We start from the raw sequence: 19,847 nt of genomic DNA on the forward strand, positions 1-19,847 counted from the left end.
AAAAGATTAAAAAGCTCTCGAAAGATACTTTAATAGATTTTTCTCTTAAAGGGTAATCAAGTAATCATATTATGCCAAAATAATTGAAAAAACCAAAAAGGCCTTGAATGTTAGATTTAATATTTTTGATTTGAGGGGTAGTCAAGCTGTTTTACTGTGCAAAAAAGTAAAAAGACTATTGTACTCCCACACAATTTAAAAATGATAATTGAATCATGATAAAAAGACTTTAGTGACCTTAGTGCCTAGTTAAAAGTTTATTGGCATAAGAGCAATTTCATCATAATATTATTCCAATAAATAATGTTTCGAGTCTAGGTGCATATCAATTTCCATTCTAGTTTTAGTTTTCTTTTAATATTATTCTAAAGAAAGTAAAGTGTACAATAATATATATATATATATATATATATATATATAATTTGCTCTAATTAAATCTTGAAACTAAATATTATGTCCTAACTATACAATCTTTATAAAATTTACAAGAAATCTAAGCACTATTCTCAAATTGATGCATAAATGTCACACACATGCCTAACTTGTTTAAAAATCTTTAAAAAAAAAACTCGATTTAAAACTACTTAGATAAGAAATTGATCCTTAAATATAATATTAGGATACTCTATAATGTTTTTATCCAATTTTCTTCTTAATAACAAATCTATTTACCTTTACATATTTTATACGATCATGTTGAATTGGATTGTAAGTAATAACACATGTGACTTTATTGTCATAAATAGTTGAATAAGTTGCTTGGATGAATAACCAAAATCCTATATTACAAAATCTTACAATAGAATTCTTAATCACAATGCTTTACAAAGTCGAAGAGTCATACCTTTAAATTCAACTTTTATATTTAAGCAAGCTACAACACTTTGATTATTGCTTTTCTATGTAATGAGATTACCACCTGTAAAGATAAACTAACTAGAAATATACTGCCTATTATTTACTACTCCAGCCTAGTCAGGATTAGTATATGCATTTATGCTTTGACAATCTATATTTTTAATAAATAAAATTTTCTTTTCTAGTTGCAACTTTCAGATATCTCAAAATACTCATAATTACATTCATATATTGTGTTATTAGATTATACATAAACTAACTAACAATAGTCAATGCATAAGCTAAATATGGTCTTGTATGTACTAAGTATAACAATCTCCCTACAAGGTTTTTTATACTTTTCTTTATTAACCAATATCTAATTGGACTCAACACAAAACTTTAAACGCTTTTTTATTGATGTATCAACTTATTAACATGTTAACATACCAATTTCTTATACAAAATTTAAAACATATTTTCTTTAAAATAGAAAATATTTTTTATGAGATCAAGACATTTTCATTCCAAGAAAATATTTGAAAGGACCTAAGTCTTTCATTTCAAATTCTTAGGATAAGTTAATCTTACATGACCCTTTTTTTTCTTTAGGATCATTTCTCATTACTAACATATCATCTACATATACAATAAGTATTGTAATCTTACCTTCCTGTTTCTTTAGAAATAATGTATGATATGGATTGCTCTAATAGTAGCCAAAGACTATCATATATTTTATGAACCTCCCAAACCATACTTTTAAATATTGTTTCAATTATACAATAATTTCTTCAATATGTACATCTTCTAATTATGACTTTAGGTATCATACACCCTAGTGGGAGATCTTTGGATAATTTTTCATATTGAAAGGTGTTCTTTATATCAAATTATTTTAATGGCCAATACAAGTTCACAACTAAAGATAATGAAACTTAAGGTGTGTTGATTTTGGCTACTAGTATAAATGTCTTTATGTAATTGATTTTATATGTTTGAATGAAATCTCTTACCACCAATCTTACTTCAAAGCATTTAATCATGCCATCAACGTTTTACTTTACTGTGGAAATCCATTCACATTTATTTGATTAATTTCTTTTCTAGTGATGGACCAAAGAGTTTCCATGTTCCATTTTTTTTATAAGAATTTTATCATTTTGTTCATAAGTGTCTTATAACTGCTATCAAATATGACTTCCTATACAATATTAGGAATATATATAATAAATAATTAATTTACAAATGATAGATTTGATTCTAAAAAATGATGAATATACACAAAATAAATCATAGAATATTTGACTTCACAAAAAAGCTAGGGTTTATATATGTATTTAGGTGTACCTCAGGTATTACAACATGATAATTTTCTAGCGTATCAAATATTAAGTCCTAAGCATTCTCAATAATTGATTGGTTTGATATATCATTTGAGAGAAATTCTAACTTAAATGAAGTATTTTTAGACTCACATGTTCTATTTCTAGGTATTTATCATCAATTTGGTCTAAAATTATACCACTTAAATCCAATTCACCTTTATTATTATTATTATTATTATATGGCCTAACTTGTGAACCGTCACTCTTGTAATATAAATTTATGTATAGAACATCATAATCTAGATTTTGAATTTCCTTATAATACCCCTTTGAAGTTCATGGGAAAAAAAACACATGGCGTCTCCACGAAAAAACAATATTCATGGTAATAAACATTTGATGAATTAGAGGTGATAACATTAATACACATTGTTATGATTGAAATTATTACCTAAAAAATAATACATCATAAAGCTTAAGGAGTCAACTTATTACACTGATTTTTATAAAAATATACAAATACAACATAACAAAAAACAAGGACAATAACTTTAAGTTTGACGGTGTATAAACTTTGTTATTGAGAGCCTAGAATGGTTTTAAAAGCAAATGGAATTCGAGGTTGCCTGATTGATTGCTACAAAAATAAGTGTTTATATCTAAAAAAGTAATGACATATGAGCTTCTATTAAATAAGCATGAATAACATCCAAAAATAAGTGTTGCATAGTTATGTATTTTCTCGCAATCCCTTGTACCTTATCTCCTATCTAGTATTCCTCATCAATCTACAACTAAAATAGCTTAGGAGACCCCTTAGATAAGGTCAATCCAGTTGAATTGATTCTTATGGCTAGGCTAGTTGCCTTCTTTGTTGTGGTTCTAAACCATGACATATAATTAAATATCATGATTTTAAACTGTAACATTTTTAAATTATTATATTTCACTAAATTTTTTTTTTATTGTGTGTCATTTCATTATTTATTTGTATTTTGTGCGCCGAAAGCCTTGCCCCCCCGTGACTTTGATTTTCATGAAATGAAATACCCAATTTTGTCTTGATACCATCAAAAACACGTTTCCAACTAAAAGCCACCACCAATATGAACAAAGCGAATGTGCAAGTGGAATGAGCAGTTCTATATATGTTCTCACAGTTGTTTATTTGATATAATCACATTTCTGATAAAATACATGATTGCTTATGTGCTCTGCTTTGTTTACTGAATTGGCATCGCTGTGAGCATTAGTTTCAGCGCATGAATAATTAATGCTTAGTTCCCGCTGCATCAGATTTGATACTTCAATGAAAAAAGCGTGTACTCAAACCCTAACTTCTTAATTCCCATCTATTTATTTATTTATTTATCTGATCAATGGAATATTTAAAAGTAAATTGAGAATCACACCAGCAAACAAAACTCTCGGTTAACTAACAAATCCATTGTAACCCCATTTCTTCACCACTCTTCCAGCTATAAATGCAGTTAGCTCACTTCTTCTTCTTCTTTTGTCATTTTTTTCATGCACTCTTTTTTACCCCTGGGTACTGTGTGCCAATGATTTAAGACCAGGACAGGTTTGGAACCCAATTTTGTCTCTACCGCCCTTGCTCTATGTCTCACTTATCTGACTTGACTAACGATAAATCTCAAAATTAACTCCTCTTTGTGGTAAATTCGAGCTGGATACTGCCAGGCCAAGTTTTTAGAAATGAACATTAAAGGCCAAGCCATTTGCATGGGTCCAGGGCAAAAGCAGAGCAGCAAACCTCTACTTTAATCTATTGCGAAGTTTGTACGATTCTGAATCTTTCATAATCATAACTTCATATATTTCTTGAAATTGGGGAATTTTACCGAATCTCTCAAGTATTCATAGATTGACCAGAGTGTTAGGCTGGAAAGCAAAATTTTCTACATGTTGGTGGGAATTGCTGGCATTGTAAGGGTAGAGATGAAAGTATCAGGATTATTTGTGCTTCCATTAAAATAACTTTCACATATTATTGAGTGAAAATAGTTTTTCACCATTCCCTACACTAATCCAGGGAGTTTACTTAAAAAGAACATGTTCCATGCTAAAACATATTCGAGTTCTTCATAGGTTTCAGTGCATGTTGTTATATTGTTTCATTTGGGAAAGAAGCATTGTCAACGGCAGAGATTAGCCTAGTTTTGTCCCTTGTCTTCTTCAACCTAGTCCTCTCTTATCATAAACAGAACTTTATCGTCGTTTGGCTGGTAAAATTAAATTTTACCATCTTAATTGATGACTTTTGTAAAAGTTGATCATGTTATGAACATGTAAAGTGCCAAAAGTTAGAAGTTTGGCACTGGGACTGTTGTATTATCTTTTTTATAAGACTGAAATGCCTGCTTAATTAATATGATACTCAAGCTTTCTTATGCAGTATTAGTTGCCTTACATTCAAAGTCTGACCTGACCTGTACGTGGAAAAAGACCATAAATCATCTCCAAGCATATTTTCATAATTAATTTATGATTCCAGCTTCGTTACAGTTGTCTTCAAATCATGGCATAGTACCTACTTGGATTAAACTAGAAAGAAGAAAACAATGGTGACGTTTCTAAACTACTTTCATCATAAACGATGCAGCTTATCAGATGGCCTTCAGAACCAAGTCAAACATTTGATTTACACAATCCCAATATGACAATATTTATCTGATCTCACACCAAAAAAAAATAAAAATAATTATCTGATCAAGAATAATGAGTGTACGGTCAAGAACATGATGTGATAAATAAATATCATCAGGCGAGTCATACATCATTCAGGGGCAGAGCATGGACCCATCTTAACTCATGCAGGATTTATAGAGAACCCTCACCTCCCCCAGACTCAGTCAAATGCCTCATCTCTACTCATTCACTTCCTCAGGCACTCTTCAAGGAAAATCCCAACAGACTCCTTTCTTCTACCTATCTGTCACGCGCATCTTTTAGCAATCAACAATGTCCGCTAACAAGAAAAAGTTCCTTCTCAACACAGTCTCACTGAACTTAGGCTGTAGCAGCTGCAAGAAACCAAAACTTTCCAACATATGCCAGCCAAAACCAAAACCAAAACCAAAACTCCAAACCCCGACTTACCAAAAACACAAAAAAGATCTCTACTGCTCCTCCTCTTCAACCTCTTCATCAAAAATAACAACAAACCAATCTCCAAATGGCCATGAAAATCATGACACCCCGAACACATTTTCTCCAGCAGTGGACACACCACCGCATTTCTTCTCCGACACAGGTAACAACATGAAGTGTTCAACAGCTGTACGAGGATTCGGTCGTGTTGGAGGTGAAAGTGTTGCTGTTGAGAAAGATTCTGATGACCCTTATTTGGATTTTAGACACTCAATGTTGCAGATGATATTGGAGAAGGAGATTTACTCGAAAGATGATCTTAGACAGCTTCTTGATTGTTTCTTGCAACTAAATTCGCCTTACTGTCATGGGGTTATTATTAGAGCTTTCACTGAGATCTGGAATGGAGTCTTCTCTACGAGGACCGACACAACTAGTACTGGTTCCGAGAAGCAACTACATTATTACTATGGTTGCTAGTCACGTGATTTATGAATTGGTTCTTGCTGTTCTGCACGTGAAAGTTCTGTCTGAGCACAAAATATTCCTGTGTAGAATGAATGGTTGCGTAATAAAGTGGAAGTCTTTTTTCTTTTTCTTGTTGACAAGAAATTTTGTAAGTTACTTTATGCATGGTCTGGTTTTTTGTTTATGTAATGGCAAAAAATGTCTGGAGCGACATTTCTAACTTTTGTACATTTGTTGGTTTATGTAATGGCAAAAGTACAAATAATTAGAGTTGTAGAATCTTATCTATCTATGCTTTTAATGCAAATTTACTTTGGGATAATAAAATCAAACTGTTAATATTTCATGTTTCCTCTCCTGATCAAATGAATGAGCTGCAAGCTGTGAATAAATCTATGCGTCCAGCACAAGTACATGGCATTGTTAGCCATTGTTTACTAATTTTCGTTTCTGTTGTTGTTTCACTTTGTAATACATCTTTATGAGTTAAAATTAGCTTCAGATTATATTTATACGTTTTAAAAGTATTTTTAAAAAAATTTAAATTTTTTTATTTTAAAATCATTTTAATATGTTAATGTTAAAAATAATTTTAAAAAATAAAAAAATATTATTAATATATATTTTAACATAAAAAATAATGAACAAGCTCTAAGCACCTCGCATTGCCAGGCAGTAGGCAGCATATTAGCCAAAAAGGCATTCCTTCCTTAAATTAAGGTTGTCAATTTCGTTTCGGTAGGTGTTTTCGTTTTTTCAATTGGAATGGAATGTTTCAACTTTAAAGTGTTTCGGCATGCCGTTTCAGGGTTGTACTGTTCATATATATATATATATATATATATATATATATACTCAACAAACATAATTCAAATTCAAAATAAATTAATTATAAACTATGCAATACAAATACAATGCCAAACAAATATAATTTTAAAATTTAAAATATTTATAAATAGTCAAGATTAAAAAAGATCTTTAACTTAAAGTAATTCAACTAACAAAATATCAAAATATTATGAAAGTAAAATATTTTAACAAAAATATTTAAATATAAAGTTAGGTCAATGTTATCAAGTGGCTAATGGAATCTAAAGCATCCTTTGTTTTTGCTTAAATTCCTATAAAGCATAGACATGAAAAAAAACAACATGAATATAAACCATATATATTAGTGATAAATCTAATTTTTAAAAAATTAATATCATTGTTAATGAAAATAATAATAATAATTTTTAATATTATTATTAATATCATTGCTATATTGAAAATAGTAATGAAAAAGAGCTTTTTATAATCGGGTGGTTTAATTAATGAAATTGAGCAAAATTCAATTTGATTCATTGGCTTTTCAAGAGCGGTACGAAACATGTAGAATGAAACCGGAACGTTTCGGGCGGAATTTAGCCGAAAAATCCGGAACAGACCGAGATTTAAAATGAGATGAAATTTATTCCGTTTTGTTCCTTTTTTGAATTGATATGGAATATTTCGACTATTTCAGATGGAACGGAACGAAATTGACAACCTACAACAAAGTATGAAAATTTTGATTTTTTAAGATTATTTTTTATTTATAATTTTGACACGGTGACTCACACTATGGAGCATGCCACCAATAAAATTGGTAAATTCAGAATATGATAAAAGAAAAATTATGGACTTGATAAATAATTAGCCCATAATTTTCTCAAGAAGAGAGGCTAGACGTAGAGCGGCACAGCTATTCATGACGCTGGATTGGGATGGCGGAGGTGGTCAGAATCATTGCCAGGTTTCGAGAAGAGAGCGTCCATGGTGGGGAAAGATAGGTGCAGGTCATTGACGTTGGGATTTGAAACACATTAGTAAGTTGGAAGAAGAGGGAGACATTTGCTTTAATGCATTTTCAGTGGGAAATAAATTAGGAATCTTATATATTATTTTCTGGTGACTTGACTTTGTGTATTTCCCAATACTGCCATTAAAATGAAATCTGACGATTATTTATCCCTATAGAGTTGCAGAGATTTTAGTATCATTTATGGAGTTTTATGGCCATGTCTGGAATTGACTTGATGCAGGCTCTCTTTTCCAAGAGTAATAATGATCTGTGAATTGTTGAAGATGACTCAGAACGACGACCACCTAACTAAATTGAAGATTCAAATCCTTTTGATTTTACTATCTTAATTATCCATGACAATTTTTTTTTTTTATCGTTTTTTTTTATCATTTTTTTTTCATGTCTTTACTTGCCTTCACCTTATAATTTTTCCCTCTCAGCCTTCCAATTAAATTGCAATTTTCTTTCACGTGTTCCTTTTATTTATTTCGTTTTTAATGGATTCTTATCTATTAGTAGGAAGATTCATTTTTAACCAAAGCTATACACACACACATACATACATTACAATATAACCACATCATGAAAATTAAATTAAAAAAATTATAAAATTTTTATCTCCAATAAACTTAATATTTAAAGGATAAAATTATAATTAAAAAATTAATTAAAAAATAATTCAGATAAACTCGGGTTAACCCACTAAAACTCATGACCTAGGTCATAAGGTGAGAATAAATCTTATAGGAAGCAAATCAAAATAAATCATGAAACTTAATTTTTAATTAATCAAATGTTAAAAGATGAAACTAAAAAAAATTAAATTAAAAAAAAAGAAAAATAAAACTTGAGTTGACCAAGTTAACATATCAATTTACGGCATAAGTCATGAGATTGGATAACAACATAAAAAAAAATTAATAAAATTCAATCTCCATTTAAAAAATAAAATTAAAAAATAATAAAATAAAAATACAAAGAACTATTATGATGAGGGGTAAGTTAAACGAGCAGTCCACCTTTAGTTTTTTTTTTTTTGTTAATAAAAAAATTATAAAATTTAATTTTTAATAAAATTAATTGTGGAAAAACTAAAAACAATCGAAAGAGAGAGAGAGAGAGAGAGAGAGAGAGAGAGAGAGGAGGGTTACACTAAAACTGCCTCCTCCTTGTTGTTAATTGGTGATTAATTATATCTACTCCTATAAATATCAGCCATCTCAGTCGAATTCATCCAAGTTAAAGGAGATAGAGACTGAACAATGAATGGTCGAGTTCAGAACCACTTGACCATGCCATCCACAGCGGCATTATTTGCTGTCTGTGCGGTGCGGTGCGGTCTTCTTTCAAGAAAGAATCAAATCTACGAACCAAAGCAAGGGAGTCTTCTTGATGCATGGTTAGCTGAAACACAACGAGCCTACTATTGATAACAATATAAGCCAAGGAGGTCATAACTGATTTGTTTACTCTTCCAACCACTGGAACAACGCGCACCTAGGCTTTTCTTTCTTCTTTTTATAAGGGATCCCTTTTTTTTTTAATAAAATAAAATGACAATAGGTTATCTGCCAAGACAAATAACGTGTTATTTGCTTTTCAGAATCAAACCCTATAGAGGTAGCTAGAAAATCAGAAAAAAAAAATGATATTTGGATTCAAAAAATCTATTTTTAAGCTATTTTTACATGAAAACAACTAAAATCTCTAAAGACCTACATAAATGGTATGACATCAAATAACTTATATATGGGTTGAAAAATAAAAATAAAATCCGATATAAAGTGATTAAATATCTCAAACCTAGTGTCACTACCCAACATCACATCAAACTAAAAAGAACAAATTATTTGGTTTTTAGAGGGAAATGCTATAATATTGTGAAATGAAGTTTTGATAGCATTAATAAACTTGTTACTAAACTATTTATTTATTTTTGGATTTTTGTTTTTGTGAGCAGAACTTAGATTTTATTTTCTTCCCTTTTCCCCTTACAATGCTATGCTAGGGTTTGCCACGATGAATTTTTTTTTTTTTTTTTAAGAACTTGGCTATGTAAAAATATGAACCCAAATTAATTTTTTTTGTTGTTATTTTTCTTTGATCTTTTTCTTCATATTTTTTTTTTATTATGTATTTATATTGAAAATAGCTCAAGACAAGGGTAAAAGGACCCAGCCCAAGTTTACCAAGTAAACCCGAGTACATATGCATGGTCACAGACACAAAACATGGCCTATCTTTCTCAGCCCATGGAACCAGGAAGAAGAAAGGAAGCCCATGCAAACAAAAGCCCAAACCAGGACCTAACCTATGTCACAGCCCATTCCTACAAGCTTAAACAGAAGGCAATCCACATAAATGGTCCAGCGGCACCAAGGAGGTTTAACAAGAAAAGAAGGGGCTGGCCTTTAATACCACCGCAAAAACAGCCATACGAGGCCACGTGCACGCTAAGAGAGAGTATCATGCTGGTTACGAAAACTGGAGGCGAAACAAGCAAAATGGAATGTGTGCTCAAACATCAAAAGGAAAGAAATCAGGTTCAAGCGAAATAAAACACTTCAACCATGGCTGCCTGTTAAACCATCACGAGGTTAGACTTAACAAAGAATAACAAAAAAGTTCTTTAACCACTTCACCGAAAATAGATCCACGGTAAACCCAACATGCGTCTTTAGAAACCTTGCTTGTATTTATATATAAACAAATTCAATTCTATTGTAACGAACTAAATGGTTGTACTCTCTCTCTCTCTCTCTCTCTCTCTCTATATATATATAATATATATATATATATATATATATAATTTCTTACTTGCGTGAGAGTCACTGGTGTATCAAATATTATATTATATAAGGATAAATAATTTAACCTAAGGTATTCTGAGTATATATTTATCAAGTTAACTCAAAGTTAATTTGTATTTTTATATTTAATTTTTTTATTTAATTTTGATCTTTTTTTGCCAGGTCTTTCTTTTATAATTATATTTTTTTTATCTCGATTTCATGTCATGAGTAGCAAGTTAATCAAGTTAACCTGAATTGACTTAGTTTTTGTCCTCAATTTGTTTAATGAATTTAATTATTTGTTTTTAATTTAATTATTTTGTATTAAATTATTCGCCCTTGAATTTTGTCATTTTTTTCGCTTCTCTTTCTATTTTGTTATTTTGAAAGCGGGTTGGTCAAGCTAACATGAGTCAACTTGTATTTTTCTTTGTAATGCTTTTTTTTTAAATTTAACTTGGGTTTTTTTTTTTTTAATCTAATTTTTTCTTAACCTGATCTAATATCATGGGTAATGGGTTAGTCTAGTTAACCCGAACTAACTCATATTTTTTTTTCTTGATTTTTTTTATGATATATTTTTTTTTTTAATTTCATCATTTTACATTAAATTATTTACTCTTAAATTATGTTATTTTTTCACTTTTATTTTTGTTTGTTTATTCCGAGAGCAGTTTGGCAAATTTAATCTAGGTTAACTTGGGGTTTTTTAAATGAACATTTGGTTTTTTTACTAAATTTGTTTTTGAATTTTTCTGATCCATAAGTTTTTCAAATTATCTTACTTGGATTAAGGTGAATTTTTGTTTTTTTGGAAGTGTCGGAAAAAGTTTGGCATGTCCGTGACCTATCTAGTACACTAACTTGAATGACTCATTTAGTTTTATATAAAAATAAATCATTGGATGACTGGGTTTCACCGTGAATGTCAAAGCAACCTGTTTACCATACCGTAATTAAAATTGTTTTCTTGTACATTGGCTCACGCACAGGGCAATTTGTTGTAACCCATTTTTGGGTCCCCACAAAAAAATAATAAATACAAAAAAAAAAAAAAAAACGAACAGTGTCATTTTGACACTGTTCCTCTTCCCGCATGTTGCTAGAGCCCCACACCAATGATTGCAGGCTGCTCCTAAAAACCCGCCGCGCACCCTGCCGAAATCAAGGGATCGGCGCCTTGCTGTCGTGCCCAATGGCCGACCAGTCGCCGCGTGACCCGCTCCCTGGCTCCACAGTGAAAAGCCACGCTCACTGGCTCTATAAATAGAGGAGGAGAAGACCGAGAGAGGGGGAACAGAAAAGGGAACAGAAGGTAGAAGAGAGGGAGAAGACCGAGAGAGGAGAGGAGAGAAGGCAAAGAAGAGAAAGGAAGAAGCAGAGAAGAAAACAGAAAAAAACAGAGGAGAGAGAGAGAGAAGGAAAACCGCCGGCCACCGCGAACCGCCAGCACCGCCACCACCACCCCTGCCGCATCAGCTGCTGCCAACATCAACACCGTTCCAGGTAACTTTCTCCACTGTCATTTTTTTTTTTTGCTTAACGTTTTGCATGGAGATGAAGATTAATTAGCCAGTTACTGTGTTGTGCACAGTAACTGGCTAATTAATTCACGGGTTACTGTGTGCACAGTAACCCGGTTACTATACACGCTAATTAATTCTCTGGTTACTGTGCACACAGTACCCGGTTACTATGTGCACAGTAACCAGCCCATGCATTTGGGCCAGGTTCGGCCCAACCCATGTATTTGGGCCTAACCCGACCCATTTCAAAGAAAAAAATCAAAAAACATTTTTTTTCAGCATTTTATAATTTTTTCCGCGTAATTTTTATGTCATTTTGATTAATATTGGGTGGTATTTTATGTTGTTAAAAATACAAAAATCTGATATTAAAAATACCTGGTTTTCGTCAAAAAAAACTTCCAAAAAATACAAAAAAATTGAAAAAAGAGAAAAAAATGTTTTTGTGCATACGGCCAAGTGTCTCAAAGCTAAAAAATCATATTGTATTTTTCATACACCAAAAAAAACCATGTTTTAGCATACATTTTGGCTTTAATAACCAGTTTATTAAAGTCAAGAGAATATTGGCCAAAATTTCAAAAACAACAAAAATTTTATTTTGTTTGTCTCTTAGTATCCGGGGTATGACATTACACGTAATGCATATTCTGGATATTTAATTCTTTTTTTTTTTTTGGACAATAGAACCCGGGGTATGACATTACATGTAATGCGTATTCCAAACAATAAGAAACCACAACACGATCTTAAATTTTATCAGACAAAACAATGCAGCTTACCTTAGGTAGGGCGTAGTTGGGGTGCTAATACCTTCTCTTTACGCAACCAGTCTCCGTACCCCATTTCTGAGACCAGTTAGGGTTCCTAGTAACCAGAATACTAGGTGGCGACTCTCAGTCCATATTTTCACTTGTAGAGACAAGAATTCCTTGTCTCTCCCTTTTTGCCAGGAATAAATATTCCGTTTTTTTTTTCATTGAGGGTGGACGATCGCCGCGCCGCCACACACGTGCGACAGAATGGCGACTCCACTGGGGACCTTGTGGACTAAGCATTGTTTTGTCTAGTTTTTTTCTTTGGATTTATTGTGTTTTATTTTTAAGATGAATTTCCCTTAGTTATTTGCTCATATGCTTTAAATTTGTACATATTTGTTCATGCATTATAGATTGTGTCATGCATCATTCATATGAGAGTTTGTACTGAAAAACTTTAAGTTAAGTGGGGGACTAGCAACTTACCTTACGACTTTTAGTCAAGGTTTAAGTTTGTGTAAACCCCAACTCTTCGCTGAGTGCTTAGACTGGTAACAGTTGGTACACGTGCCATCTCATTGCCTACAAGCCCCCATATTGCCTCCACGAGGGCGATCACTGGGACAGCAAGAGACCCTTTTTTAGAGACTGAATAGCCAACCTACCCATGTTCACATAATAAAACCTGTCCTTAGGTTGTATGTGCTATCGTTATTTGTATATGGGCAAACCCTCCTTGGCACATTTTGAACTCATGATCGTCACTCCAAAAATTTTCATTGTAGAGTTTGGGCAAGAATCAAGATTCTTGTTTCGTCATGCAACAATTACAATCATATGTCACCCCTTTGAAGGGCGAATTCATCATATAGATTACATGTTCATACATTCGGCATGCATGCACCTGAAAAGAAAGATAGGTCCCCTATGAATCTACAACACCCAAATTTGAGTGGAAAAAAACATTGGAGATAAAGAAGTGTGCTCGCCGCAACGTCCATTTTCAAGAACAGTTGGAGTCTCTGAACAAAAGCTTGACTCACATCTAGCTTACTCGAGCATATATTGAGAAATGCCTCTGGTAAAGGTCCCTCCAATTGACCTATCATTTTTGTTCAAAGCCCCAACAAAGACTCAACCTGAAGAAATTGAGGGCCCACATGATCAAGAGCCTCAACACAATTTAAAGGGGAATTGCATTATCATTGCAGAATGGAGCCTGTTCTTTCTCTGTCAAAATAACTACCTCAGTTTGATCATGTCTCCAAAAACTTGATTTTTTGTTTCAACCTATTCTAGTTTTTGTTGGTCATTTGGCTAAAAAATTCCACAAGACTTTCCTTGTCCACTGAGCCTTTCTTGTTAATAAAATCATGTGTTTTGCTGTGTTCATCACATGCCTTCATTTTTGTTGTTTCATGCAAATAACACATTGAGCATAACCTTTAAGCATGAAACCATCGCGCCCAAAATCTTGTGGTGCTTTTCCCTTTTCTTCCAAAACTATGCATGATCGCATGTGAGGATTTTTAGGAATTCAAAGTTTAGTACAAAAACAGAAATCATGTTGACGTTTGTCCGAAACAAACGAGTTCTGGAAATTCAGGTGATTCCTTAGAGAGGTAACCATACACCTAGAAAAACAAAAAAAAAAAACATGAAGTGACTCCAAAAGCTGGGTTTTATTTGCATGAATAATGAGAAATCACATTGCATACTCGCATGAAAGCAAGGCTTACCGATCCTAAATGCATGCATTTGAGATGAAGAAAGGCCATCTTTGATAATCCTTTCACAAAGCTGAAATATATCATTTGTAGTCCCCTTTTGAGCCTAATAAATTTTTCTTGAAAAATAACCCTGGCTAGTATCACACCCTTACACTGGGGGGCAAGTGCAAAAAAATCCATAATGATTGAAAGTGCCCAAATAACTCTTGGGGGCATGAAAAAGTCTTCAAACAATGAAAGTGCCCAAATAATACTGGGGGGCATAAAAGAAAATTCTCAATCATCAAAGGTGCCTATACAAAGCTAGAGGGCATGAAGAAAAATCCAAAGGATTCAAAATTTTGAGCAAAAATTACAAGGCCAATGCAATGATGCTCAAAATCAAATGAAGAAAACAAAAACAAAGAGAAAGAGCCCAAGCCCAACACTGGGGGGCACCGTGGACCATTTTACAAATCAATTCTAAGGTCCAAAAATGTATGAACAAAAGAGTTTGGGATATAAGCATTTGTGATCCTTAGTCTTAAAGTCCCTTAAACACCTTTTGAGCCTACAACATATCCTTTTCTTTGTAACCAATAACTAAAGCCTACATTACGCACCTGATAAAACCCTTTCTGATCAAAGGCAAGCAATCTGGATCGGTATGCAGTGCTTTTTAGCGCAAGTCAAATCATTATTCATACAAATAAAATAAATGCTTTGAATCATTCGGTTCTCAATAACCCTCAAATTGACATTTACACCTTTTGTGACCAACCAGATGTCACCTTCATCTTTAACCAAAAGCAAAAAGCTTTCATCACTTCAAGAAACCTGTCCATAGGAATCACTTGAATTTTTTAGAACAAGTTTATTTTGAACCAATGTCAAAATAATTTTTGTGATTGGAATAACTTGGAAGTTCCAAAAATTTTGCATGAAAACATTCATTGTACAAAAAACCCAAACTTCCTTTCATATATCCTCACCCCAAACTAAACCCAAGTTGAACACTTGGGGGGCATGATCAAGCTGGGGGGCAATCAAAAACACATGGTAGGGCTGGCTCCATGATTCCTGTTCTAAGGAAAATGTCGGGCAAAATTGGCAACTCTTGAGATAAAGGGTGAAGGACAAAGATGTATGATGACATCAAACCCTTCCCAGAGGTCAAGATCACAATATGTAACCCGAGTAAGCAAAAGTGGAAAAGCCATCGAAGTTTACTACCAACACTATAACTTTTGAGAGAGAAGAAGGACACCATGGAGAAATGGGGGCCTATATTTCTGAGGTAAGTATACATGCATATCAATCATAATGCATTTTCTTTCAACATTGACAGATCAGTGTTTCAACATCCCTTCGGTAGTGCGTTTTCTAACCCTACCTCCTTTTGAGTGCGCCTTTGAGCCCTCACCTCCATTTTGAGTGCGCCTTTGAGCCCTAATCCCTTTGGTAGTGCGTTTTCTAACCCTACCTCCATTTGAGTGCGCCTTTGAGCCCTCACCTCCATTTTGAGTGCGCCTTTGAGCCCTCACCCTTAGGTAGTGCGTTTTCTAACCCTACCTCTGTTTGAGTGCGCCTTTGAGCCCTCACCCCCCATTTTGAGTGCACCTTTGAGCCCTCATCCCTTTGGTAGTGCGTTTTCTAACCCTACCTCCTTTTTAGTGTGCCTTTGAGCCCTTTTCCCTTTGGTAGTGTGTTTTCTAACCCTACCTCCTTTTGAGTGCGCCTTTGAGCCCTCACCTCCATTTTGAGTGCGCCTTTGAGCCCTCACCCTTAGGTAATGCGTTTTCTAACCCTACCTCCGTTTGAGTGCGCCTTTGAGCCCTCACCTCCTTTTGAGTGCGCCTTTGAGCCCTCACCCCCCATTTTGAGTGCGCCTTTGAGCCATCATCCCTTTGGTAGTGCGTTTTCTAACCCTACCTCCTTTTTAGTGCGCCTTTGAGCCCTCACCTCCATTTTGAGTGCGCCTTTGAGCCCTCACCCTTAGGTAATGCGTTTTCTAACCCTACCTCCGTTTGAGTGCGCCTTTGAGCCCTCACCTCCTTTTGAGTGCGCCTTTGAGCCCTCACCCCCCATTTTGAGTGCGCCTCTGAGCCCTCATCCCTTTGGTAGTGCGTTTTCTAACCCTACCTCCTTTTGAGTGCGCCTTTGAGCCCTCACCTCCATTTTGAGTGCGCCTTTGAGCCCTCATCCCTTTGGTAGTGCGTTTTCTAACCCTACCTCTTTTTGAGTGCGCCTTCGAGCCCTCACCTTCATTTTGAGTGCGCCTTTGAGCCCTCATCCCTTTGGTAGTACGTTTTTTAACCCTACCTCCTTTTGAGTGCGCCTTCGACCCCTCACCTCCATTTTGAGTGCGCCTTTGAGCCCTTATCCTTTGGTAGTGCATTTTCTAACCCTACCTCCTTTAGAGTGCGCCTTCGAGCCCTCACCTCCATTTTGAGTGCGCCTTTGAGCCCTCATCCTTTGGTAGTGCATTTTCTAACCCTACCTCCTTTTTTAGTGCGCTTTTGAGCCCTCACCCCCATTTTGAGTGCGCCTTTGAGCCCTCATCCTTTGGTAGTGTGTTTTCTAACCCTACCTCCTTTTTTAGTGCGCCTTTGAGCCCTCATCCCTTTGGTAGTGCGTTTTCTAACCCTACCTCCTTTTTAGTGTGCCTTTGACCACCACCATTCAGGTAGTGCGTTTTGTAACCCTACCTCCTTTTGAGTGCGCCTTTGAGCCCTCACCAACATTTTTCTGGGTAGGTCACCCATTACAACCTGACCAATTTCTCCATTTTTATCTGGGTAGGTCACCCATTACAATGAGACTACACTTCACATTCTTTCCTTTTTTAAGTTTCGGGTTAAAGGGGATTGGCGAAAGGAATCTCAGTTTAACCCAACCACACACAGGACTTTGGGTCCAGTTGAAGTTTTAGGTCAATCAAATTTTGAGTCGACCAGTTTCGGAAGACAATTGTTATTTTTTCTTTACAACACTTACTATGCACAAATCTTTGCTCCGTAAGCATTGTAAAGAGGGGGGCAACTGTTGTAACCCATTTTTGGGTCCCCACAAAAAAATAATAAATACAAAAAAAAAAAAAAAACGAACAGTGTCATTTTGACACTGTTCCTCTTCCCGCATGTTGCTAGAGCCCCACACCAATGATTGCAGGCTGCTCCTAAAAACCCGCCGCGCACCCTGCCGAAATCAAGGGATCGGCGCCTTGCTGTCGTGCCCAATGGCCGACCAGTCGCCGCGTGACCCGCTCCCTGGCTCCACAGTGAAAAGCCACGCTCACTGGCTCTATAAATAGAGGAGGAGAAGACCGAGAGAGGGGGAACAGAAAAGGGAACAGAAGGTAGAAGAGAGGGAGAAGACCGAGAGAGGAGAGGAGAGAAGGCAAAGAAGAGAAAGGAAGAAGCAGAGAAGAAAACAGAAAAAAACAGAGGAGAGAGAGAGAGAAGGAAAACCGCCGGCCACCGCGAACCGCCAGCACCGCCACCACCACCCCTGCCGCATCAGCTGCTGCCAACATCAACACCGTTCCAGGTAACTTTCTCCACTGTCATTTTTTTTTTTTGCTTAACGTTTTGCATGCAGATGAAGATTAATTAGCCAGTTACTGTGTTGTGCACAGTAACTGGCTAATTAATTCACGGGTTACTGTGTGCACAGTAACCCGGTTACTATACACGCTAATTAATTCTCTGGTTACTGTGCACACAGTAACCCGGTTACTATGTGCACAGTAACCAGCCCATGCATTTGGGCCAGGTTCGGCCCAACCCATGTATTTGGGCCTAACCCGACCCATTTCAAAGAAAAAAATCAAAAACATTTTTTTCAGCATTTTATAATTTTTCCGCGTAATTTTTATGTCATTTTGATTAATATTGGGTGGTATTTTACGTTGTTAAAAATACAAAAATCTGATATTAAAATACCTGGTTTTCGTCAAAAAAAACTTCCAAAAATACAAAAAAATTGAAAAAAGAGAAAAAAATGTTTTTGTGCATACGGCCAAGTGTCTCAAAGCTAAAAAATCATATTGTATTTTTCATACACCAAAAAAAACCATGTTTTAGCATACATTTTGGCTTTAATAACCAGTTTATTAAAGTCAAGAGAATATTGGCCAAAATTTCAAAAACAACAAAAATTTTATTTTGTTTGTCTCTTAGTATCCGGGGTATGACATTACACGTAATGCATATTCTGGATATTTAATTCTTTTTTTTTTTTTGGACAATAGAACCCGGGGTATGACATTACATGTAATGCGTATTCCAAACAATAAGAAACCACAACACGATCTTAAATTTTATCAGACAAAACAATGCAGCTTACCTTAGGTAGAGCGTAGTTGGGGTGCTAATACCTTCTCTTTACGCAACCAGTCTCCGTACCCCATTTCTGAGACCAGTTAGGGTTCCTAGTAACCAGAATACTAGGTGGCGACTCTCAGTCCATATTTTCACTTGTAGAGACAAGAATTCCTTGTCTCTCCCTTTTTGCCAGGAATAAATATTCCGTTTTTTTTTTCATTGAGGGTGGACGATCGCCGCGCCGCCACACACGTGCGACACAATTAATGCCGAAGCAAAATTGAAATGGAAAGACACCAACTTCTATACTGTCTGGTCAAGAAATTAGTGAAAATTAATATTTCTCTCGTGAAATGAAGTCATTAATTATCTCACTTATTACCATGCCAAAGTTTAGTTGTTTTCTCCTAAGAAATATGTAATGGTTTCTTCCAAGGTTTTGACAGGTAAAAGCCTGCGGAGTAAACGGCTATAGGGTTTGTTTGTTTGTCTAAGACAAAAATTATAATCCAGCGGAGCTATCCTTGTTTATTTTAAATACTAATTTGACTTTTGAGTGCTAGCTACAATCGTCGTGCACATGACCAAGCTCATACGATGCAGCATTAAAAAAATAAAATTAAGAGTTTAGATTTTTCATGAAAGCAGTAATCAAATGTGCTTTCCCTTTTAAATCAAATGTGCTTTCCCTTTTTAAAAAAAAAAAAAAAGCAAAAAAATATGCTTCTTCCTCTTTTTTCACGAACGTGCCTTCGTAAATGCTTGGTGGAACCTGTTCTCTCCTTCATCAAGCAAGAAAAGGGCGATACGAGTACAAGACTGGGAAAATAAAGCCAAAGTTTACCTCTATCAAATATTAGCTCTAAACTTGTGTACATTTGATTGGCACCAACGCTAGCGATGGAGATTGTTTACCTAAATCTCTCCTAACAATCAAGAACAAGATCAGATGTACAACTAGTTTCAATTTCCCATTCATAGATATTAATTTTGTAGCAATTAATTAAGTTCGGTATCTGATCATTTTGGTCGACGAACAACATTTCCTTAGGTAATGGGAAATTTCCTTGAGAACTGCAATTTTAATAATATGGGATTTCGAAACTTCGGAGAGGAAAACATGGCAAGAAATCTTGGACCCTTTTGGATGAATCGTATTAATAACAAG

At 34.7% G+C, this 19,847-nt stretch overlaps 1 protein-coding gene across 1 annotated transcript; it reads right to left on the reverse strand.

Annotated features, from left to right (window-relative positions):
• Positions 1 to 4,741: 4,741 nt before the first annotated feature.
• On the reverse strand, positions 4,742 to 6,175 carry LOC118027978 (uncharacterized). The gene is given in 2 exon segments (XM_035031493.2): positions 4,742 to 5,715; positions 6,159 to 6,175. Coding segments are annotated over 2 exon segments (276 nt in total). The 3' UTR covers positions 4,742 to 5,456.
• Positions 6,176 to 19,847: the final 13,672 nt, after the last annotated feature.

The sequence above is a fragment of the Populus alba genome, chromosome 6 (genome assembly GCF_005239225.2).
Source record: "Populus alba chromosome 6, ASM523922v2, whole genome shotgun sequence".
NCBI lineage: Eukaryota > Viridiplantae > Streptophyta > Magnoliopsida > Malpighiales > Salicaceae > Populus > Populus alba.